At 42.4% G+C, this 23,119-nt stretch overlaps 2 protein-coding genes across 4 annotated transcripts in view; both read right to left on the minus strand.

The window, feature by feature from the left end:
- The window catches only part of LOC108093904 (homeobox protein 13), a 58,165-nt gene extending 42,045 nt beyond the window's left edge, over window positions 1-16,120 (minus strand). The window contains exons 1-3 of one of the 3 annotated variants that reach the window (XM_017194263.2): window positions 15,799-16,120; window positions 13,730-14,030; window positions 2,856-2,901 (exon numbers count right to left, since the gene is read on the minus strand). In XM_017194263.2, the coding sequence (XP_017049752.1) occupies window positions 2,856-2,901; window positions 13,730-13,731 (48 nt within the window). In that variant the 5' untranslated portion in view covers window positions 13,732-14,030; window positions 15,799-16,120. Of the gene's footprint in view, window positions 1-2,855; window positions 2,902-13,729; window positions 14,603-15,131; window positions 15,438-15,798 lie in introns of those variants that run through there. The other 2 variants (XM_017194266.2, XM_017194265.2) reach the window with 2 other exon arrangements.
- LOC108093905 lies at window positions 3,899-5,097 on the minus strand. Its single transcript, XM_017194268.1, is given in 4 exon segments — window positions 3,899-4,060; window positions 4,126-4,439; window positions 5,000-5,046; window positions 5,048-5,097. Coding segments are annotated over 4 exon segments (573 nt in total).
- Window positions 16,121-23,119: the final 6,999 nt, after the last annotated feature.

Here is a 23,119-nt window from a genome sequence, read left to right on the forward strand (position 1 = left end):
TCCGCTGTTGACCAAAACAATGCCGATCAAGATAATCACCGATTGGGCCAGAACCGATCACCGATATCGAGACTAACAATGACAAGTTTGGGGCTTTGGATACTTCGGTGGATATGGCCTTGGTTGGATGGATTTCCATAACGAGAAAACCGACCAAATTCGAACCGAATTCTTATCTGGGCAATGCAATTAGAGACCGACTTACATACACTTAGCTCTCGGTATTTATAGAGGCAATACCAAGAAGTACGGGTATATATTCTGGGTGTATATCTCTGGTACGCCTTTCGTTCTCTGCTATCACCGGTTGCCAGAGGGCCAGACACCAAAACAGTTCTGCCTCCCCATCTATTGACAATTCAATTAACGTTTTGAAATTATTTCGTGATAAGCGTCGCTGTTTTGGGGCAACGCCACAGGAAAAAGAGAAATTAAACAGCACCCAATAATGCCCCAGCAACTTACTAATAAAACAAGAACCAGAGCTGCGAAGAACGGAGGTGCATGGTTATCACTAATTGAGCCATAAACGTGGCTCTCAACTTCTTGTTAGACCATTGAAAGAATCGCTCTTCAAAATAAAGCTGTTGTTAACATTAACCCGAATAAATCCCATAGCAACCCAGGATGAATTTCACCAAGGGTTCTCCAATACTTGAGTGGGATTTAACCAGAACAAAATCAGTTAAGGTAGAAACATGACGGAAATTAGGAAAGAGATCCCAAGGTATCTCCTAATGGAAACTTTTACAAAGTTTACGTGAAGTGAAATCCCCGTGTTATCTGTTTTTCATTGATGAACTTCAATGTTTAGACAAAAAGATTGAAGGTCTGGAAAAGAAATAAAATATGAAATGATAAGATTATTTGGAGTATGGGTATAGCCCGCAAGATAAATAAAAATTGTTTGCAAATTAGTATTGCTAAATTAGAAACTAAAGCTACTATGTTATAGGTTGATATGATTAATATTGGAGAATATCTTCTTAACAACATTTTAATGACTGTAAGCTTTTAGAAAAAGGGTTAACATTGCATAAAACTTTTCTTAATAATTTCAATTTGAATTGAATTTAAAATTCAATTTCATTACGGACAGTCGAGATTTCTTGGACTCATTTCTGGATATCTTTGTCTGGTCTTTACGGCGAGGAAGTCACCTGTGAGAACGACAATTGCTTGCCTGGCGCCAATCAAAATCGACACTATCGAAAGCCCCATGTAAAGCTACCATAAAAAGTGCCGCTAATTTGGCCCTTGATTGCTCATTTATTTGCTCGGCGGGCGTTCATTGCCATAATCGGCGATTCCCCAGCAAATATATATTAAGCCCCGGGCACTCCGCTTGCATTAGTTATATTAAATTCCAGCCATCCATCAGCTATAAAGGACACTTCCTTTTCCCGGAACAGCGGAGTATTTCGAGTGAAGTGAGTCAGAAAAGTCAAGGTTCGAACTTATATTGACCCATTAAAGTTTGATTTACGAAGAAATTTAAGCCTATAAACTACTAAAGTTTTGTCAGTCCCAGAATTAATATCTGCCTTGAGTGAGTAGACAAGCTTTTATAATGGGAAATAAAAAAGAGATATGTGAAAGAGAAAAATTAATAAAGACGTTTAATATTACCGAATTACCAAAACAGAAAAGTTTTCATTTATATTTGCTGAAGCCGTGTTAAAATTCCTTCAAGAGTAACGATAAAATGAATTCCCTAGAAATTTAGCACACTTTTGAACGTTTCTCTTTGGGCCATCTTCACATCCGCCTTAATTGCAAGTGGAATTTTACGCATATTGAATACTGCCAAAAATAATCGCACCGGGTCATAATTTGCATATTCGATTTATGAAGGGGTTCAGACAGTGGCGGAGATTTGCGGAATGCCTAGGGCACGATAAATACCTCAGCGGTACAATAAATAATAATAAGAAATACTCGAGGCGTTGAACGATTCAATCAACTCGAAGTCCCAGCCTCGAGCCAACTCATGCCAAAATAATGTTGTTGTTCATTTAGAACAAATAAGCAAATACTGGCTGTAAGCGAGGTGGGTTCAGGAAAAACCTCTGTAGACGGAACTTGGCGAAGACGTCGCCCAGTTTTTGCTTCACGGGTAAGGAATGCCAGGTATTCCAGTTATTTATTTCGGCACATTAACAACCCACCAGACATGGGGACATCCGACCTCCCGCCGACCCCCTTGCCCCTTTGGCCACAATTCAAATTGATTGCCAAATAAATTAAAAGTGTAAGGAGAAAAAACATCCACAAACAGCTGGAGAAAACGTGTAAGAAACGGAGAACAGTATAATTTAATTAGCGTTCGGTTGTTGGCATTTTATAAGTATTCGACACTCGACGCTTCCATTGTAGTGCTCGCTTATTATTATTATTATTTTTTGTCAAATATTTGCCCAATCGCAGCTGATAACGATGTTGAGCGATCGATGTTGGTTTGTGATTTGCAGGGAAATTCCCTTTGATAAAATAATTGGCATACTTTCGGAACCGAAGGTGCTTTTCCCCATCCCCCTCAACAGAAAAAAATGGGCTTGGCCTGGCTTGGCCAAGTTTGTTGCTCTCTGGCGCGACGAGGATGATGATATAACTTGTACAACATTTGATAGTATTATCGAATATTTGCACACGCGTCAATATTCGCCCTGAAGGGCACTCCAACCAAATATTTGATTTCCCGCCGGCGGTGTAAATATCTAAATATGTTTATCAAAACTGTTGCATTGAATGGGCGAGTGTGATGAACTGGCCAGAGAGCCAAGGATTCTGGCTGAGTAACTTGAGATGTTGTCATCAAATTGACACTCATCACCTTTAAATTGTTTTCGACTTACCATCAGGAGGTAAATAATCTTGGCATAGACCGTAAGCTGTGGTAACCTGAAATGAAGAATTGTACTTAGAAGCTGGCAGAAAATTATTAAAACTTATTTCTAAACTTATCAAGGAAACTAAAGAATTTGTAGGTGCAAACTTGCAAACTTATATTTTAGCTTGTAAATCACAATGTGAGATTTATGGTGCAGTAAAACCTTGTTCTACTTGCCGAAAAATCCCCTGCCTAAATTTAGGCAACAACTCTCTTTTAAGATTTATCTGCCACTTAAACTCGAACTTGTCTTTCTCAGATCTACATTTTTGGTTGCAAGATAAACTTAAAGATTTATGCATAACTCGGGTGGAATATAATTATTTGCACAAGGTTGCGCCATAAAATATTATATATACCCAAATTTTAAGCTTAAATAAATTATGTCAAGCAATCAAATGCAAGTAGGGTTAGTGATTTAAGTTTAAATAAATTATGTCAAGCAATCAATTGCAAGTAAGGTTAGTGATTTAAGGCTGTACTTCTCTTGATTTCCATGGACTTCGTATAAATTGAAACCGCAAACAGGAACACCCACAGCACATTCAATTATGACAAAACAATATTATGTGGAGCACTGCGGGCACGTGAGCCTCCAGTTATATGTACATATGCATAAATCACCTACATCGAGCGACTTTTTGACAACGCAAATTAGGAAGGACAGTTGCAGGAGCAGCACCATAAATTCACTTGAATTTATTATGCAATTAGTTAAAGACCTGCATTGTCAGATGGCAAAGGTTCCGGCTGAAAGTGGAGCAAGCCCGGAGGTCTGTTGGCTGTCAGAAATGTTCGGAAGAAAAGAAGGGGACCTTGAGCGGGCTTTTCACTTAAATCTCGCTGGGAAATCCCTGTCGTTTTCTCAGACTTTTATCAGCCTGAACTTGGTTCTGCTCCACCACTCGCAAGAGGCCAACAGAAACCTTGAAAAGTTGAAACTTCGAGACCCGTTGGCCCCACCCGTGACCCACTTGAGCAGCTTGGATTCGCGTTTTCCATTTCCATTTAATAGAACTTTATATCCAGCAAGAAAGTGGCCACCGAACGACGCAGCCTGCCCTTGGGCTTCCCATAGTAATTTGTGTCGTTCAGGCGGTAGAATCCCGCGGGCAAGTAACCCGGAATGCTGTGGTTCTCCAGCCGAAAGTTGCGCACGTTGTAGAAGGCCTGCGGGGAGAAACTTTGACCCAGGCCTTCCAACACATTCAATCACATTGGAATACAGTACGCACTGGCTGGATGGGACAGCGGTCGGCCAGGCTGCCGTACTTGAACACGTTCCGCAGCCAGACCTTCATCAAGCTGGCCTGCAGGAGTTCCCGCAGGGTCTTGCAGGTGTCCATGTCGTAGCTGAAGAGCATCTGGTACCGACTTCTGCCGTCCAGCAGCTGGAGCAGACTAATGGTGGTCCTCAGCCCGTTCCTCAAGGTGCGGTTCAGGTGGATGTCCAGGTTGAGCTCACCTCTGGGGGTCAGCCATCCCCGGATGCCCGAGCAGAACTCATCGCTGCACTCCGCACTCACATTGGTGAACTTGCTGCGAAGAGCTTTCTTATTGTTTAGGAATAATATCTATTACTTTAGCTGCTAGTTACTCACTGAAGGCTTCGCAAAAGAACAGTATTAGCAAGAGTATGAGCAACATATCCAAGTACTGACTAGTAACTAATTTGAATAGTATTTGGTTTGATTCATATTCCACTTACTGAAGGCACTCATTAGTCAGGCTCGAACAATTGACTAATTTCACTAAAAAACTAGGTCATTAATGAATCAAAACAATTTAAATTAGTCAAAATATAATTCATGAAAGAGAAATTTAGTTAATCAGGGAACTACTCATATTGGTACTCTGCTCAGTTCTCCTGCAAAATTATCTTGTGAAATTCAACAGAAGAAATTCCGAAAAATACTTGACTCCGTATCCACCATAAATTACACCACCAAACAGTTAGCAGACAGCGTTTAACACCGATTAAGCCACACTACTCCAGATCAGCGGAAAATCTAAGTCAGCCCCCCACGAAGACCCATAAATCAATCGGCAGTCCATCAATCAATCAATCAGCGGGCCATCAATTACTCAGTCTGTCAGTCCGTATCACACTCCGTCCAAATGGCAGAGCTCTGATCTCGATCTCGATCTGGATCTGGATCTAAATCAGACTTGGGGGACGGGGCTCCAGGCCGATCTGTCTGCCACATAAAGATTCAAGTTCAGTGCAACCGAGTTGCGGGGTAACCGTAAAGCAAACTGAAAGTCGCGCTGACGTTTGGCTGTTCCACGTTGTTTTGGCTCTCTGGGTTGTTTGGGTTGTTTGGCCGCGTTGTTTGGCTAAGCGGCGTTTAATTGGAAACACAGTTGGGTGTTGGTTTTGACCGGTCCGCTGTCTTCATCGCGGGCCATCAACTTTCAGCAGCTGCGGACAGCTGATGGACGTGGACATTTGGATTCTCGTCGTTCTCAGCCCGACTCCTGCGACTACCAGATAAACCCGTTCAAAACTCGACCAGGCTCGGCGATTCACATGCGAATCAGATGCGAATATTACGCATACGTCGTGTGGTCGGTCTTGCGGCGCTTTTGGACACGGCGAAATGTTTGCCATTTTTCTCACTCCCCCGTCTACACTGGCAAAAATTTAAAGTAATTTTTTTCAACTTGATGTGTTTTAATTAGTTAGTAAAAAAATTTCAATACAAACTTTGATTTGTAGGATCTTTAATACTTTCTGATGATGAGAAAACTTCTATTGAGACATTTTGGATTTCTACTGATGTGAATAACAAACCAAGATATTTTCCTCTCTGCACTAGCTCTTCCCCTGCTGCTTCCCCTTGACTCCTTGCTTAATTGCCGAGCCGCGTGGAGCGTTTAATTGCAAATTATTCAAATGCCGCAGCTGTCACTGCTGTCATAACCAGTCGGCGCAGCTGTCCCCTCCGTCCCACTGTGCAAGTCCCCCCTTCCCCTCCCGCTCCACCTTCCCCTCCCCCTTCCAGCACCCCACTCATCCTGGGGAGCTTGCAATTATGTCTCAAATTAACACAGCAGCCACCACAGAGCGCCCCACCAATCCCGCGATTGCCGGCGCCGCTAAAAAAAAAACAACACCAAGAAAATGTGTAAAGTTATTCCCCAACTTTAGCTTTTCGGCGTTGTTGTTGTCAGATGAAATTAGGCATGAAATGTAGTTTGAACCTTTGTGGAAATATTTTTTAGCAGCACTCACAAGTGTTCGCTCTCTTTTATGTGGCCATGTGTGTAAGTCGACCACGTGGACGGGTTGCTGGGTGGTGCTTCCAGTTGGGCTACCTTAATTGTTGCCAAGTCCACTCGGACTGTATCAATATTTATATTCCGGAGCTGATAAAAGCATTTGCCGATCGCCCTCAGCTATCTTTATCTGTTTAGTACTGACCACAGCAGTCGGAGAACATGCCATTATGAACTATATGGCAAATGCAATTCCGATAATCTTTACGGCCTAGCACAGTGGGATAAATTGGGTACAGGAAATGGGAAAAGGTCTCCGATAAGGTGATCAAAAACTCATTAGTACGTATCTCACAAGAACAAAACTTGTGAGCTAATTTGTCTTTGGTAATATGGAAATAAACCTAGAGAAGTAGTAAGCCTTTTGTACTTGTCCTTAGGTTCATATTTTGTGGGGGTGATGGAAAAATACTCGAGATACAAAATGAATTTCAGTACGGAATTAAATTTTTAAATATTGATAAGACCTTTTTAATCCTTTCATTTAAATTTATTTCTGGTGTTGTTGTCCTGCGATTTATTGTTGATAGGGTTTCAAGATCTGTTCCACGGTGGGTCGGCAACATTTTCCGGCAACATTTAAGAGGTGGGCAACATTGCAGCTGCTGGTTGCTGCTGCTGGCCAGCGTCTCAGGTTGCATTTATATGCAAATAGCTAAAATTGTTTTCAATTTGCCACCGCCGAACGCCTTGGCCATCGACAACACATTCCTTTGGCCAACTTGCGGCTAATTTAATGGCTAATTGTCTGCCTGCTCGCCTCTCCGGTTGCAGTGGTTGCAGTTGCTTGTTGGCCGCATTGATTGCTGATGAAGTTGTGATATTTGCGATAAAAAATGTATGTGATAAAAATTACTGAGCAGCCGGGCAGGAATTTCTTAATTGTCTGAAAGAACGGCCTGCTGCTGCTGCTACTGCTGCCCCCTGAATTAATTGTGTGGCAAACTCCACGCACAAGGACACCAAACCTCGGCGGTGACAGCAGCAACATTATCAACGGGAGCAACATTTGCGAGGCGCGACATTAGCGGCGAATGTCAAACGCGCTGAAAGCTTTTAATTAACTTTATGCCAGGGTGTGGTTTTCCAGTGAAAGATAATCGCAAACTGGTTTAACCCAGAATCGAAATGGAGGGCACAGGAAGAATAGGTCGCTAAGTGTTTTTCGTAACTATGTTCTGGGTTAACCAATTTAGAAATTACCCCCATTAAATCATAATAAAACTGGCGAATTCAAAGGTGCTTCTCCAGGTTAAGCTATCCATGAACTACTATTCTACCCAACCCAGGAAAATCCAGCACTTTAGAGGAAATTCTTCCAATTGAATCGAGAGACGTCTGGCCTGGTTGGCGTTTCAAGGAGTTCAAAAATCGAAATATACAACCTCGGGAACTTCAGGGCCACTTGAGCAAGCCTAAAAATAGTCGACCATGTCATTTGCACACAGATTTCCGGGAAACTGCGTGCTATCTATCCGATCTATCGATCTATTGGATCCATTGGGTTAGGCTTAGCCCTTTTCAGCACACACACGCACACACACACACACCCCGCACAACAAACAATAAACAACAAGCGATCGGGCAACGATCGGATCGAATTGAAAATGCGCAGTATGATGTCCGATTTACATTGGCCGAGCAATGCAAATGTGATTGCCATTTTTATGAGCCACCGGCAACTAAGTAGTGGAAATGCCTGAAGTTGGTATTGAGTATTGGTGGACGTGGTGTTTTAGTGCCGTTTCTGATTACAACTCTAGTTTAGTGTATTGCCCAACGAACTTGACATAATGACAACCGTTGCCAGTTCTTGATGAATTAACCGATCTCGCTTTTATGGCCCAATGGGGTGACTGCTGGCCAAGATTTATGCAATAGTTCGATTGAATTGAATAATATGTTGCACCTCGGATAGATTATATCAACGGGTTAATGGCTTGATCGGCGCAAACCCGTTTGACGGGTGTTGATCTCAGGGGTTTCGAGACTACGAGAACACTATTGGATTCGATTTAAGGTGCTTTATGTAAACAATAAGTAAGTATGAATCATAATAGATTAAGTTCCCTTTAACTTTTCTAAAACTATCTCTCCAATTATTCCTCCTTTTCTCAGTCAATTAAGAACTCTTTTCTGTTCACATCACCCTCTTAGAAATGCAATCAGATTTTCATTGAATGCCAAACCCATAAGCATCATTAACATCATCGCCTTCAAATTGTCATTTAATAAAGTGAGTGCCAAGAGCCACGAAGCGAAAACAATTCAAGGGGGATATAGCACACACATTATGTTTGTGGAAGGGGGGAAAGTGGGGGAGCAATCCCATCTAAACGTCTGATGGCACTTTACAGTTAGAGATTCGAGCAGATGCAATTCAATGTCAATGTTCCTTCCACGGAACCCCACCGCCCCCTTCAGCCACCCACAACACTGGCTTTCAGCGTCTGGCAAACTTGTTGTTGTTGTTGGCTCTTGACTGCATATAAATATCCAATAATTATTGGCGTCTAAATGCTTCGCCTGTAATTGCATTCAACATGTGCGATTGCAATTGGCGGCGCCCTCAGTGGAAGCGCTGATGTTGTTGGTTTTGTTAACTGAAGTAATTAAATGGCAATTGAGCTTGGCAGAACATATCATCAAGTGCTCGAAGGAAGTTGTTGAAAGGGTGGAACCATCACTTAGCGGGGGCTTAGCTGGAAATCAAGGGGAAATTATAGGTCTGCAAGTTGCGATTATTAAAGGTAAATGGATGAACTAAGCGCCCTCAAGAAAGCACTTTGATAAATGCAAAAAGGTATAGAACTTACATTTGTACATTTGTAGTTTATTAGTGACACATTTTAACTGCGACACAGCTTTACACCCTCACCTGAGCCATTGGAAAACTCAAACAAAATATCCCCCTATCATAAAATCAGAACTATTCCCCGCTGTTTATGGTCCTTAACCCCTTAAAATTATATTGCCCCCGCCGCCAAGTGCCACTGATTCACACCCATTAATTATTCGGGTAGCTTAGGTCAGTAATGCGCTGTGGAATGCAAAACAAAGCGAGGCAAGACATGTGATCGCAGGCGATAAAATACTTGACGCACGTTTTATTTTTAGTGGATGTCTAGACCCACCTGGTATTTTGGTATTTAATCGATAAATATTGCCAATTGTGTGTTTATATATATTTAGCCATATCATCGTTGTACTTTGCCGTTCGGTTCGCCAGCCCTTGCGAATGCCAGTCGAGCGGCGAGAGCTGTGGAAATATTTTCCCATGGTGTTGAAACAACGCCCACGATCAAGTGCATCTCTCCCCACTCCTTTCACTCGACGGCTTTCCCATGATTCTCCGCCGGATTCCTCGCCTTTAGCAGCCGCTGAAGAGCGGCCCACGTTCTCCATTCTTCGGAGCTCTGTGTGGAGCTCGCATGTACAAATTGGCAAACACGCAACTCATGATCAAGTGCAATCTTTTTGACATTAATATGACAACGGCAGCAGGAGAACACAGGCAGCTGACCAGCGAACAAGCGGCGAAAAATCAATTATGCGCACGCGGCACAAAGGCAAAAGCCCCACCGCACCAATGACAACTGGGACTCCGACTCCGACTCGAAATGGGACTCCAACTGCGGAGTCGGGAGACATAACTCCTGCCCCACCAACTCCGAGTTCCCTCCGCTGATTGAGTATGCGACACAGGCAGCTCCAAAGTGGCGAACGCTGATGAATGTCTGTCAAATTGTTGACACGCCACGCAGACGCAGATGGGAAGATGGAGAGACATCGCTGACATTGACACAATGCACGCGGAGTGGAGGGGATTCGAAAAGGGGGAGGGGGATATAGATTCAGAGGAACCAACCCATTGATACCCAGTAAATCAAAACATCAAGAGGGATATGGATATCTGATATCTGAGTAATTTAAATAGAAGTTCAAATGATTTGTTACACTAATTATTTTATTTGATCTTAAATATTTAGAAAGGTAATCCGAAAGTCTATCATCCCCATTGAAATGCCACATTTTCCAGGGAAACTCCACTCGAGAGGCGACAAAGTTGCACAAAGTCTGCCCATGATGATCACGATCGTAATCAGGATCGGCTGATGATCATTCGCGGAAATATTTTATGCCATTTAATTTCAGGCCTCCCCTCCCCCGCGAAACCATCCCTGTCTGCCATCTAATTGAGTTGTTAGCCAGCTATATAGCTACACAGATATATGGATATATATATGCGAAGATCCGAAGAGAGTCGCACGATGGCTGGCAAATATTTATCGGCATATTAATGCAGCATATTTCAAATGCAAAGTCGACTCTCATCTGACTGACTTACTTCCTCAGTAAGCGGCTCCCAAACATGTTTATGCAATTTCCCCGCCTGGTCTTCGCTCTTCGCTCTTCAGTCTGCCTTCTCCGGTCTCTAGTCTTCAGTCTTTGGTCTTCGGTCTTCTGTCTTCGGCCTCCTTGGTCTATGGCTTGTCTTATCAAATGATTTTATTTATGCTATGGGCGCGCATGTGTGCGATAATTGGATTATTTACTTTCGCGGCTTAGCAGCCAGCGAGTTGTGGAACTCGTGGAAAATTGTCGAGTTTTCGCTTTCTATTAAGTCGACCCAACGGAGACGCCCCTTACACGAGACACTTAGTTTTCAAGTTATCCAAATTAATCCGCAGAAAACAACGAAATTGTTTACAGAAATTGAAAAATGTTTTTGGGTAATCGAAAGTGGGATGTGGCAAGCGATTTAAGCTATTTATGTAAGCTATTATTTGTTGAATTTTGTTGAGTATTAGCACTTAAGTAGGAGCTATTATTTTCAAACAGTTGCAAGTAAAAGAATGCGGAATTTGTTTCGGTTCTTGAACAAATGTTGAGCTGTTTATTTCTGTTACTTTGCCGAAGTTAAATTACCGATTTGACACCTCGGGACGGGAGCTACAAATCAACGGTCATTCCTGCCCACTCGATTCGGGTGGGGAACCAACTGCAGATCCCAGATCCCATTATGTCGGTTAGTTTCTGTGGGTCTTAAGGCTACTTTGTAGCAACACCCAGTTGGCTACCAGGCCGCAGAAAGACGGCCAAGACGCTGGCTTGGCATTAATATGTATGAGCGGTGTCAGGAGGCAATGCCACAACGCGTTTATCAAACATTTGAAACATGCGTTGACTCCTCCCCCGCCCCCCTCCATCCACCCTGCCCTGCCCCCTTTGCTCCCCGCCCCCTCGGGCTGGTTGACCCAATTAACCGGGCATTATAAAGTCGTAAAGCATATTGCCAGACGTGTGCGGGGTGGGGCAAGTGGGGAGGAATTAGCAAATAGTCAGGCCCCCAGGCCAAAGACCGGGCTACAGACAGAGATAGATATATACAGACAGGAAGAGTGAGAAGGAGAGTGAATAGATGCACAGAAAATAAATATTATCGTTGTTGTAATATTGTATATTTGGATCAATGCTACATCATTTTTGTATTCTGCGTACAAAATGTATAAATATATTTATTTGATTTTATAATCCAATTTTTCTGTGGCTAACGTACTTACTAAGTGATTTTGTTGAAATGTATTTGTGCAACCAATTATATCAAATTACTTTATGTGTAAAAATATAGGTGACAACCGCACCCGCCAAATCCCATTCAATATGCAGGCGAAAATCGAGTGAACTCATAAATCACAAATCACTTAGGCAAACTCTTTTTGGTAGCTGAACAAGATGTTAAATGGGCCGCGGAATGCGGGGGCGCCTGCCAATGGTCATGTTTTGTGCGATAATATTGACAAATTGTGCAAACATTCGCACACAATTAATAAGCGCCGCACAGATGGAGCTCCCCCCCAAAAAAAATAAAGAAACGCAAACGGCGGCAGACATTTTCCGCCCACGTGCTGCGGCGCGTGTTCGCATTTTGCAGAAAGTCAGAAAGCCAGAAAGCCAAAAAGGCAGAAAACCAAAAGCCATCTGACAAAGCCAAAAGACAAAGCCAAACGGAGCAAAAACACAAAACAAAGAGCCGGGGGACATGACAACATAATTCAGATTCAGATTCAGATTCAGGGAGGGCGCATTGGCGCTACCTAAAAATAAAGGAGAAATCAAGAATGTCGCCAAGTGTCAGCAGACAATGGCTCGAACACAGTGGTGCAAGCTATTGTTTTAAATCGATATATACCCAAATATTTTGGGGCTTCTTTCAATACATTGCGATACATGATTATATACCAAATAATATTCATAGTAGAAATATTAAGCCACAATGCATTTAATACATTAAACATTTTTCTTACTTTTAATCATTAATACTTATAAAGTCCGATTATTTTCCCCAAGCAATCAATACGATTTAGATCCTATCATAAATCATGTTGCAAAGCCCTCAAAATATTTTGAAGAGCACCTTCCACTGTGCAATTGGACTTACCCCCCATAATTGTGCATCCCACCGAGAATCGCGAGTCGAAGCACGTAAGAAGCGCCCCCACAGAAGGAACTGGGAGCTCTGGATTCGAATGCCTAACCGAATCGGGGAGCATTTGCAGACATGAGTTTGCAACTTTCAGCCGATTGAGTGACCAAGGATGCACACCCTTCCCCCTTCTGGCTGTTTGATTGATGATTGCAGTTAGCGATGCGCCGACGGGCCTTTGAAGTCTTTGAAGCGGCTTTTGGAGCTCGGCCAGCAGCAGCAGCCGACTTTCGTTTTCCAGCCAAAGACTAAAGTCGGCGATTTATGCCGGCATAACTCGTGTGTTTAGGCCAAGTCGCGGCGAGTAAGCGGCTTAGTTGCCCAGGAAGCCGCGACGGACATTTGTGTTGACAAATCAATTAAATGCGAAATTTAAAGGCGCACACAGTAGCGCCGAGAGGCGAGTCGGCACGCAAATGCTGCTCCGAATGTCGGGACTCCCGGGCTAGAGAACGGGGCCGAAACCAGGTTCCACCGCCGACTCCCAACGAAACCTTGTCGACGCTTATCGAAAACATTGATCCGGCCATGCAAATCGTAAAGTGTGAAAACAAATTGCCGAGAGGCCCCCGAGGGAAACGCGAGTGGGGAAGCGAGAACCCATTGGGGGATTGGGGATTGGGGAGACTCATTGCAGCCGTCCCCTCGGATAATTGCACTCGATTTGTAATTCAAGATTAAGGGCAGACAGCTCGTCCGTTTTCCGTTTCTGGACTTAATTTATGTGCAGATCTCGGCCTGGCCATTGTTTCTCCATCGACCCGATGGTAATCACCTGAAATGTGGGCCATGAGTTAAGTGATTATGTAAATTTTGGTTCGCTGACCAGCTGAGTTCGCCAACTGGAGTCTGGATGGATGGCATAACCTTCAATTGGCTTTGGCCAGACTCTTGGTAATTGCGAGCCCACCAGTCAAGATTGATGGCCAATTGGGGGGAGTTAGTGAAAGTCAGCTTTACTACTTAAAGTTATTTTAAAAAAAGTCGAAGAATTCCTTTTCTCCACTGATAAGTTTATTCTTATTCTTAAACATAACTTACTCTTAATTTATAAAATGAAACTGCATACTTACATCGTATTTACTTGACCTCATTTTACCCATTTATTTTGCATCTAATTTTCATTCGTATTTCGTCTACGCTTCTTTGTCAAATTCAATCCAGTCGAACATTTAGAATGCGATTTCGGTGAATCGATTTTGGGGCCAAATTTTCAATGTTCTCTTCGATTATGTGTGTATTTTGGGTATACTAGGCTTAACAATTTTGAACACTTTGCAATTGCGATTGATTTAAGCACTTTATTAATTTGTGTCAGTTGATATATCAATTAAACAGTCTTTCAATATTGTTGTGTTCTGAGTGGAGTGGCGACTGCAAGGGATAAGGAGCCCCGAAAAGAATATTACTCATACGACACGTGCCACGTGAAAAGCAGCAGCTGACTGACTGAAATTGAAACCGAAACCAAGCGAGCTGGAAAACCCCCAAAAGCGAATGGAAGTGGCAAGAAGCAGAGGTAGAGGCAGAGGCAGAGGCACAGGCAGAGGCAGAGTACGGAAAATGGACTACGGAACACGGAAAACAGGCCAAAGGCAGGAAATCAAAAACGATTCCGATAAACCAGGCTGACTTGTACTTTCAGCTGGCTCCCCGCAGAGCCCAAAAACTGTTTACGATTCGCGATTTACGGCCACCTTGCTGTTAATGTTCTCTCGCTTCTCTCGCCGCCCTTTGGGCTTTTCATTTTGGCTTTTCCTTCGGCCTGACACGTTTCAGTCCGCCGTGTTGTTTGCGGGAAAAATCGTTAGGCGGCAACAACAACAACAGCGGGAAAGCCAGAACGGCAGCAAAATGCCAAAACTGCACGAAACAGACGAAGGGAACACTGAGAAAAAAAGAAGCTAGAATCGGTATTTCTAAGACTAAATAGAGGACTATAAGCAAGGATTAAATAAGATGTATTTTTTTACAAATTAATCACTGAAATGGTTATTATGGAACTAATACATTTGAATACTTTTTCAAATTAAATTCTACTAAATTTCAAGAATAAGTTCTGTCGCCTCACATTGAATTTAAAGGTTAAGATCTTTGTAATTTTTTTTTTTAGTCTGGGATTCCTCAAAAGAGGGATTTTCTCTCAGTGAAGGGGGACAGCAGCAGCCACGTGAAAAATGCCGGAAACAGAAATCGATTTGCAGCAGAAAGAAGGCCCCTAAAAAGGGGGAGGTTCGGGCGCGTGGTGTGTTATGCACTCTGAGGTCATGATAGCGAGGCTCGTCTGTGGGGGAATCCTTAAATTAAAGTTCTCGGCGAACAGCAAATTATGTCACACACACGCAGCGCACGAAAGTAGGCAACGATTCGGACTCGATTTACACCGCGAAAGTCACACATTTCCGGTAAACAACATTTTCGAAAGTCTTTTGCAAATGGCAAAAAAATTGTACAATTTTTTGCTGAAGATTTTACCCGATTTTGTGAGCGTTTTACCCGACGTCGCTGGGCGCTGCTGCCTCTGCTGCTGCAGCGCTGAAAATTCACGTAACAATTGATTTGTGTGTCAAAAATGTCACAAGTGTCAAAACTGCGTGGAAGCCCAAGCTGCGTTTTACAGTGGAGAGCGACACTGAGAGAAATGGAGAAGGCGAGAGATTCGGAGAGATGGAGAGCCGGCCGAAGGGGAGCACAACAGCTGCGCCGCTGCGCAAAGAGAGAATAGTTCTCGAAGAGAAAGCCAACAACACGTGTGTGTCCTGCGAAGGAGAAACTAAGCCTTAAGGACAATTCGATAAGAGAATCAAGAGCTTTGAAAGTATTTTAAAAGAAATGCTGATCAAAAAGATCTAACTAAAAAGTTTGACAAAAATAGTCACTAATTTTAAAAGTGAAACTAAATGTCGGTTCTGAGTTTAGTGAACCTACCGAATATTTATTTTTAAACTCGTTTAAATAATAAATGTTTAAAAACTATGCAAACTAGTCATAGTTTAGTGGGACTTTCTAATTATATTACTAACATTAAAGCTCATATTGTAATATATTTCTCACAAGTATATTTGTTATTTAAACTAACTGACCAATAAAAACATTTAAACTTGTTTTTACTTTTGGCAAAGTTGTTTGCGTTAGTACTCACTGTACCCATAACTTTTCCACCTATTTATGAATCACTTGACCATCCCCCGAAAGTTTCAAGCGGAAACCCATACTTTAAGTCCTGGCAGCTTAGCCAAAAAGGGGTTCGTTTTTCGTCTATTCCTTCAGATCCTGGCTAAACGGCTTATAAGGCTCAAATGAACGCAGGGAAAACGTTTTTCTCCTTCATTTTGACCGCAAGTCAACAAGCAAAACAACAAACTGCAGGGGTGGCCAACAAGGTGTTAGGCTCCCAGCGCACACAACACTTTAAAATAAGTTGTCTTTAAGATTTGTTTTGAATGCTAAATATTAGCATTATTAGCCTTAGCTTGGGTGCTTAAAAGGCATAATTATTTTTGGTTTATTTGTAGCGTTATTGTTTAATTGATTAAACTCAAGTTATGTTCGTTAAATTCGACTTGGATTCCGATTTCAAACCGATTCGCGACTGCGGTTTGTTATGTTTTGTTGTTGCGAACCCAACTAAATGCGATGCGAAACTGGCCAACAAAATGCGATATTTTTTTGCTGCCTCGGCTGCAGTCGCAGCCTGCGACGCTGCCTCTGCCTGCGTTGACTGAAGCAGAGCATTGGCTTTTCTTATTGGAACAAATACTCAGGAGACTTTGCGACCGGCCAGTTTTTAATAGTTCCTGGGGAAAGGGGGCGTGGCAGGGAGCGGGCAGGGTATGTGCTTACCACTCGAGGCTAATAAGAAGAAGAACAGCCACAACAACAACAGCCGCACTGAGAGCGAGTTGATTGCAATATATAAAAGAGAAAAGTTTTCGCTCTTTCAAGTTTGCGGAAGCCAATCAGAGAGGAAGAGAAAAGGATAGAGAGCAGTAAATCGCTAACGGTCTATATCAGAAAATTGCATGCGATTTTATACTTTCTTGCGATTACTCTTAAGTTGCACAAAGGAGAGCCGAAAGTTTCTTGGGGTTGATTTTTGACTGACCAGTAAACATTTTTTATAAATTTTTGTCATTATGGAGTGACCATAATCAGGACTTGGAAGCTGTCAAAAGCTCATTGGAATAGTTTGCAATATTTTAGCGTTCAAAATTGATTAATAAAATCAATTGAAAAGAAAGTAATTTATATGAAATTAAAATGGTAAAAGTTCAAGTACATATAGTGCACTTGTTGATTTCAGTATTCTTCATCATAGATTTTAAAAACAATGCATACTCTCTTGTTACAAAACCTCCACAATTATTAATGATAGATCTCTTCCTGCTCTTTAAATTGAAACCCACTAAAAAAGACAGTTAAATTTAAATTTTAAAATTCAGTTAAAACTGGTTAAATCTGGTCACCCCAATTGACTCTCTGGGGGTTGATTGGGCTTTCAGTTTCAGTTGCAAATTTGGCGCCTCTCGCATGCGATAATTGCCCATCAAGGAAACAACAACAGGTTTGAGTTGGCCGACGCAATGGATGTTGCATGAACGGAGCAACATGTTGCAAAGCGGCAATGAGTCAAGCTGTTGGCATTGAACGCGTTTTTGTGTGGTTTTTTTGGGGCAGGATCCCTTGGAGGGAGTAGAGATCATCATTACCCACATGCGGCTGATTACTCACGCGATGCCAAGCACACGCAATATCATCGGGATTGGGATTATAGACACCTTAGCATATGTGATCCGGGGTCGGTAATCGGTTAGCGCAGTGCATTGTGCGTATTGTGATATATTGACAGCATTAAGGCAGCGATAGTCGCGCTTCATTAATCATAGATCCTTACGGATCGAGGCCTATTAATTTGGACGCCACGAAACAAAACAGCTTCCCTTTGGGCCATCTTTAATGGTGTGAACACGCCAGCAGTAACAAATTGCGAAATGGCTTACACTGAGGGAAAATGAATGATGAAGAACTTTAGAATTAAACAAACATTTAATGACAATTGAATAATTATATAAATTTGAAAAGGTAAAGAGTAAAATTATTTTAAAGCTTAACTTGGGTATCCTTTTATAATTCTTGAACCCTCCAGATACTTCCTAATTTTTTCTCAGTGCACAGAGTGAGGGAGAAAGCGCTGGTGAACCCTGCAGAAAGGGAGAGCGATAGCCACCCGCTCTAGACAAAAGACAAAGCGATCCGAAGGACAACAGCAGAGGGAGAACGGCGAAAACAGCATCGTAAAAAAAAGTTACACGCCTGCGCAGCGGGTGGCGCTCGCTTGTAATAAAAACACGCCGGCGCGGAGCGAAAGAGAGGGGTGGAGAGGGAAGAGAAGAGAGAGGGGGAGAGGGAAGATAGCCCGCTCACATATCGAAGCTTTCGATCAAATGGCCTATCGGATGGCCGGGATCCCCAGACTCCGCCGACGATCTCTTCTGTGTTGAAAAATTCATTTTAATAAGCGCCCGTAAAATCAAGCGCGCAATATCTGAGCAATAAATAAATGACAATTATGAATTGTTCCCCGGCCTAAAGCCAAAACCCTTTTCCCAGCTCCTTTCGCATTTCCATCGGCGCCCGTCGAGCGGTATGTGGAATTTAATTCTGGCGCTCACTGTGCGGGGCTGTCATCGTGCAAGGGCATTAATTTGTTGTTTATCGCACCTTGTTAAAAACCTATCTTCCAAAGCGGAAAGATGAGATGGCGATGGAGATGAGATACCTGAGGAATTCCATAGATTCCCTTGACAAATCAAAGGAAATAGCCAAGAACCAGCTTCACGAAAAATAGATTCCTGTTAAAAACTAGACAGCAAACACAATTACAAATGTTTTAGTTTATTAAAGAAACAATAAAGCAAAAAAAAAAAATTCTAAAATTAAAATACTTCAGTGAGCAAAATGATTTGTTATTGCGAATCAACCGCGGAAGCTAAAAATAGATAATATTTATGATCCGAGGTGGTTAACCAAAAATAAATCATATTTAAAGAGTCATTGGGGATTGGTTTTATGACCATAGATAGACGCCTGCGATAACAGAGGAATTCAGTATCTCCACCTTTCTTCTTTTTTCCCAACAATACAAAGAAATTTCTGATGCAGTTTATTTGTTGGGAATTTACCAAGCGATAATATAGGAGGTATCTTATCACGTAAATTGCAAAATAATTAAAACAAAATCTGTTTGTATTTTGGTATTCATACATCAAATAAAACTTTGGACCCAAATCCGGCACAAAAATAAATAGATATGCGATTATTAATAAAAAATACGCAGACCAATGATACTTATCATGGACAGCATACAAAACGCTTGGCTATTTATTTACACAACAAATTCCACGGGCTACTCCAATCATTTTAAGATTATATTTTGCGTTTTTTTTTGCAATTGCGCGTACCAAAAATGTCAACGTTGGTTAAAAGGGGAAAAAAGGAAAAAAATTGACTAACCTGGGAGCAAGATCACGAACTAGTAGGGTAACCTACTACACTATTATGGAAAACGGGTATTTTTAATTTTGTATTCAGCTTGGAAAAGTTGGTAACAAGTAGGATAATAATACTTTGTTTATTTAATTATGTAAGGTTTATAGTACACATAATACATACAAAAAAATATATGTATTTAAGTGGTATTAAAAAACCTTGAAGAGTATTTATTTTCGCTTTGAATTAGGTGTAAACATTTCAGCTTGTTTTTGTCAAATTCCGTGCGTATTTAATTTACGTTTTTTCATTTTTTCCCGACTCTATCTGTATTTTCATATTTTCTGTACAAGTTTATCGCGCTGCCTGTTGATTTATGCAAATTATTAAACGTTTTCTAATAACTCATTATGCCGCGTAAACAACGTGCCGCATGACTTGACAGTCCTCAGATACCGCGGAGATATAGCGCGGGGTATAGCTTCGTTATTGGGAGGCCAGTACCAATAGCCGATAACCAATAACCAATGGCCAATAACCAGAGCCAGAGTTAGAGCCAGAGTTCCATTTCCATTACACCTTCAATTGGCAGTCACTACTGTTGCGTCTTTTTAGTGGAAACTTTTTGTTTTTAACACTCGTCGCCGTTGTCTTTTGTTGTTTTTCCGCTGTTAGCTGTCAGTTTTCGCATCTGTCTACCGTCTGAGTGGCGGAGTTTCGTAGCAGCCAGCTTGGCTATATGCTGGATGTCAACGTTTCTGGCGGCGTGCAAATATGTTTCCATCCGTTTGCCTGGTAATTAGGTAAATATTTTCCTACCGGGGGTCTCTCCATTTGCATAGATTTCAGAGTGCCGTGTGTTGGTTTTTCTTGACCCAACACGATGGCCAAGCTTTTACTTTTATGTGCAAACTTTGTGCTCCGGGGTCAACTGAGGTTGCGATCGCTGGCGGGACATGAACCCCCGTGAAAGGACAGCAAAAGTGTCTGAGGGTCCATAAAAATCGGGTGCTTTAATGTGCGTTACAACACCCTAAGAGAGTCTTAGAAAATTCCACATGGCCATGCGAAAAAATTCCGTAAACTTGGTGGGAACTAGACGGCAACTAAACAGCGATATTTAAGCTTTCTCACATTTTTAATAGCATTTGCACAGTCGCTTCGATAACTCGGCAAATCTTACTCCACTCGCCGATTGACAGATAATCGTTGGCCAGACGTGATTTTGAAGTCCACAAATATTGTCTCATTGTGGGCTTAGCACCTATTTAAGGGTTCCAAATTTTCCACTGAAGAGACATTCAAAACAGTGCTTCGGACTCAAATGTACGTAGAAAAGTAGCCACAAAAACTCAACATATGAAAAGTTTTCATAAGTTATTTATAAATTATCACTCATAAATAGCAGAGGATGTACACTTTAATTTATTTGCCACAACTTCCCAAATCCACAACTCAACTAGCTGCAACTTTAAGCTCAAGGACTGACCTACTAAACAATGGAAGCGGCACACAAGTCGCGGCCAAAACCCAACCAAACCAAACCAAACCAAAGCAAAGCGAACCGAAGCGAAGTGAACACACCTAGGCCAGGTAACACCACATAACAAAGTCATAACAACAAGTGCAACAGCCGGTCGAGAACCACAAGTCAAATGATTTGACCAACATGGAGCTGCGAGCCAAGATGCAATACCCACTGCCACATGCAGATGCAGATGCAAATGCAAATGCAGATGGAGATGGAGATGGAGATGGAGATGCAGATGGAGAGATGCAAGTGCAGACACATTGGTGGGGCAACTATTTGCATTTGCATTTTAGCACTTCAACAAGGTCCGAACCAAAGAGGAGGTGGCTGTGGTTGGGGTTTTGGGGGCTGTTTGCACTGATTGCGCATGCAAAGTCACAGATTCGGACTCCGACTCAGACTTTGTCTGCTCGAAAGCGGGAAAGTGGGACTGGGACCTAGAAGGCCCAACAATCGACTCAGAGTTGCTGGGCTTTCATATAGACATATAGCTTAATTCCCGACCACGCCCACAGCAGAACAAACGCGATTGCCTACAGAGAGGAAAATAATACAGATAAGACCTAGAAATTATTATCAACTAAAAGCAAAAAGGAATAAAAGAATATTAAATAAAAAGTAAACCATTTGAGCTTACTATGTTTTATGACTTGCTATTTATTACTATTTCTAATTAGACTTCAAAACATTTTCACTCCTGTGTAGATTATGCTCACCTGTTAGAGCCTGTGTGGGTTGCTTTGGCGCGTATCTAATTACAAGCCAAGGAGAAATGCCACAAAAAAACAGGATGGAAACAGAGATATAAGCGAAGTCAGGCGCTGATTTCAAAGATAAATTGCCGACGACAACGACGATGACGATGACTGGGGACTTGCACTTGGACTTGGAGCCATCGGTGATGGATGTATTTTGTATTTTTCACATTTTTGTTGCTGTTTTTTGTTGTACTTATGCGCTGCTGCGGCGACGGCGACGCTAGTGAAAATAAACAACAGTTTATTGGCATTGGCAGTCCGCCTCCTCCGGAGTTCTGGCCCTCTTTTCGGACCCACTCCCCTCGTAACTCTTCGCTCCACTGCAGTCGGGGCATTTTCATTGTTTAACAACATTTCGCAGCCGTTGGAAGGTGTCGGTTTTAGGTCCTCTTTTCTCTGCCAGCCTAGAAAACTTTTAGCGGAATTTTTATGAGGAAGCGATTTTTATCGCCCGTCTCCTTGACTCCTCAACTCCTCGATTCTTGGACTCCTCCCGAGACAAAATGACTGACAGCACACGGCGCTTTGCCCTTCGCAAATGGGCGACATTTGATTTATGTTACAGTTTGACCGACGCATTTTGTCTAAGTTTTCCATGTTTTATTGCATGTCTTAGAGGTGGATTTGTTTGGTTATTGCTTAGAAATTTTCCTTGGCAGATTAACTATGAGAGGAGGTTCTAGGAGGGACTTGAAAGCAAAGTCTTTCTGAGCCCCAGGAAATCTAAAGTTGACTTCGGTCATTGTAGGATATTTTGAAAAGAAAATGAAAATATATACAAATTTCTAAAGGAATTTTAGTTTATGAAGACTGACTGTAGAAAAGTATTTCAATTTGTTCATTGTTTTTTACTTTCCTGTCAGCTGCACATAAATTTTAAAAAATAAATACTTGTAAGTCATTGAAAAGTATCCTTTGTTGTTGTCCTTGAATGAAGTGAATCCCGGTCTTAAGCCGCACTTAAGCTGCCGGTCCAGCAGCTCGATCGCATCGCCCCCTCAAGCTAAAGACAACAGATCGAAGTATCGAAGAGTCCGAGGATCGGGGACTCGGCGGGGGCTTCCTCACATAATTCATCAACGGACAAGAACAGCAGCGCGAACAATCGCTGGGGGAATGTGCATATTGAAACAAAAAATTAAAAACTACACTTGACCTCAGCAGTTGAGTCGCTCGTCCGTCTGTTGGCCAGTTGGTCTGTTGGTCCGTTGGTCTGCTGGTCCGTCACTTCCACTGCGGAGGCTGACCAATGATCAAGTGGCTTTTACATGGGACTGGGAACTGAGAACTGGGCACTGAGAACTGGGAACTGGACTGGGAGTATGGAATGGGTCGGTTGGTTTCGTTAAGTAAACATGCCACGCTACGACGCGTTCCTAAAAACCTGGCCGGTGGATCGGTGGACCCATTTCCATTCCCATTCCTTTGGGCTCATTACGATCTTCATCATCGCCATCGTTGTTGGTCATCAGCATCGACAGATTGTGTCGGCTTCGCTTTGCATCTTTTTTCATTTTAGTTTAAATATTGCCTGCCTCCACTCGTTCCCCTTTCCACCACACTCTGTTTGTCCGCCAAAGGAGAGGCGACTCGACTCGAGATGCGAGATTCGAGCTGCGAGTCGAGTAGAGTAGAGTCCCAGCTGCCAATAGTGCATAGCGTTTCATGCACTTTTCATCTTTTTC

Source organism: Drosophila ficusphila, unplaced genomic scaffold (genome assembly GCF_018152265.1).
Source record: "Drosophila ficusphila isolate 14025-0441.05 unplaced genomic scaffold, ASM1815226v1 contig_414, whole genome shotgun sequence".
Lineage (NCBI taxonomy): Eukaryota > Metazoa > Arthropoda > Insecta > Diptera > Drosophilidae > Drosophila > Drosophila ficusphila.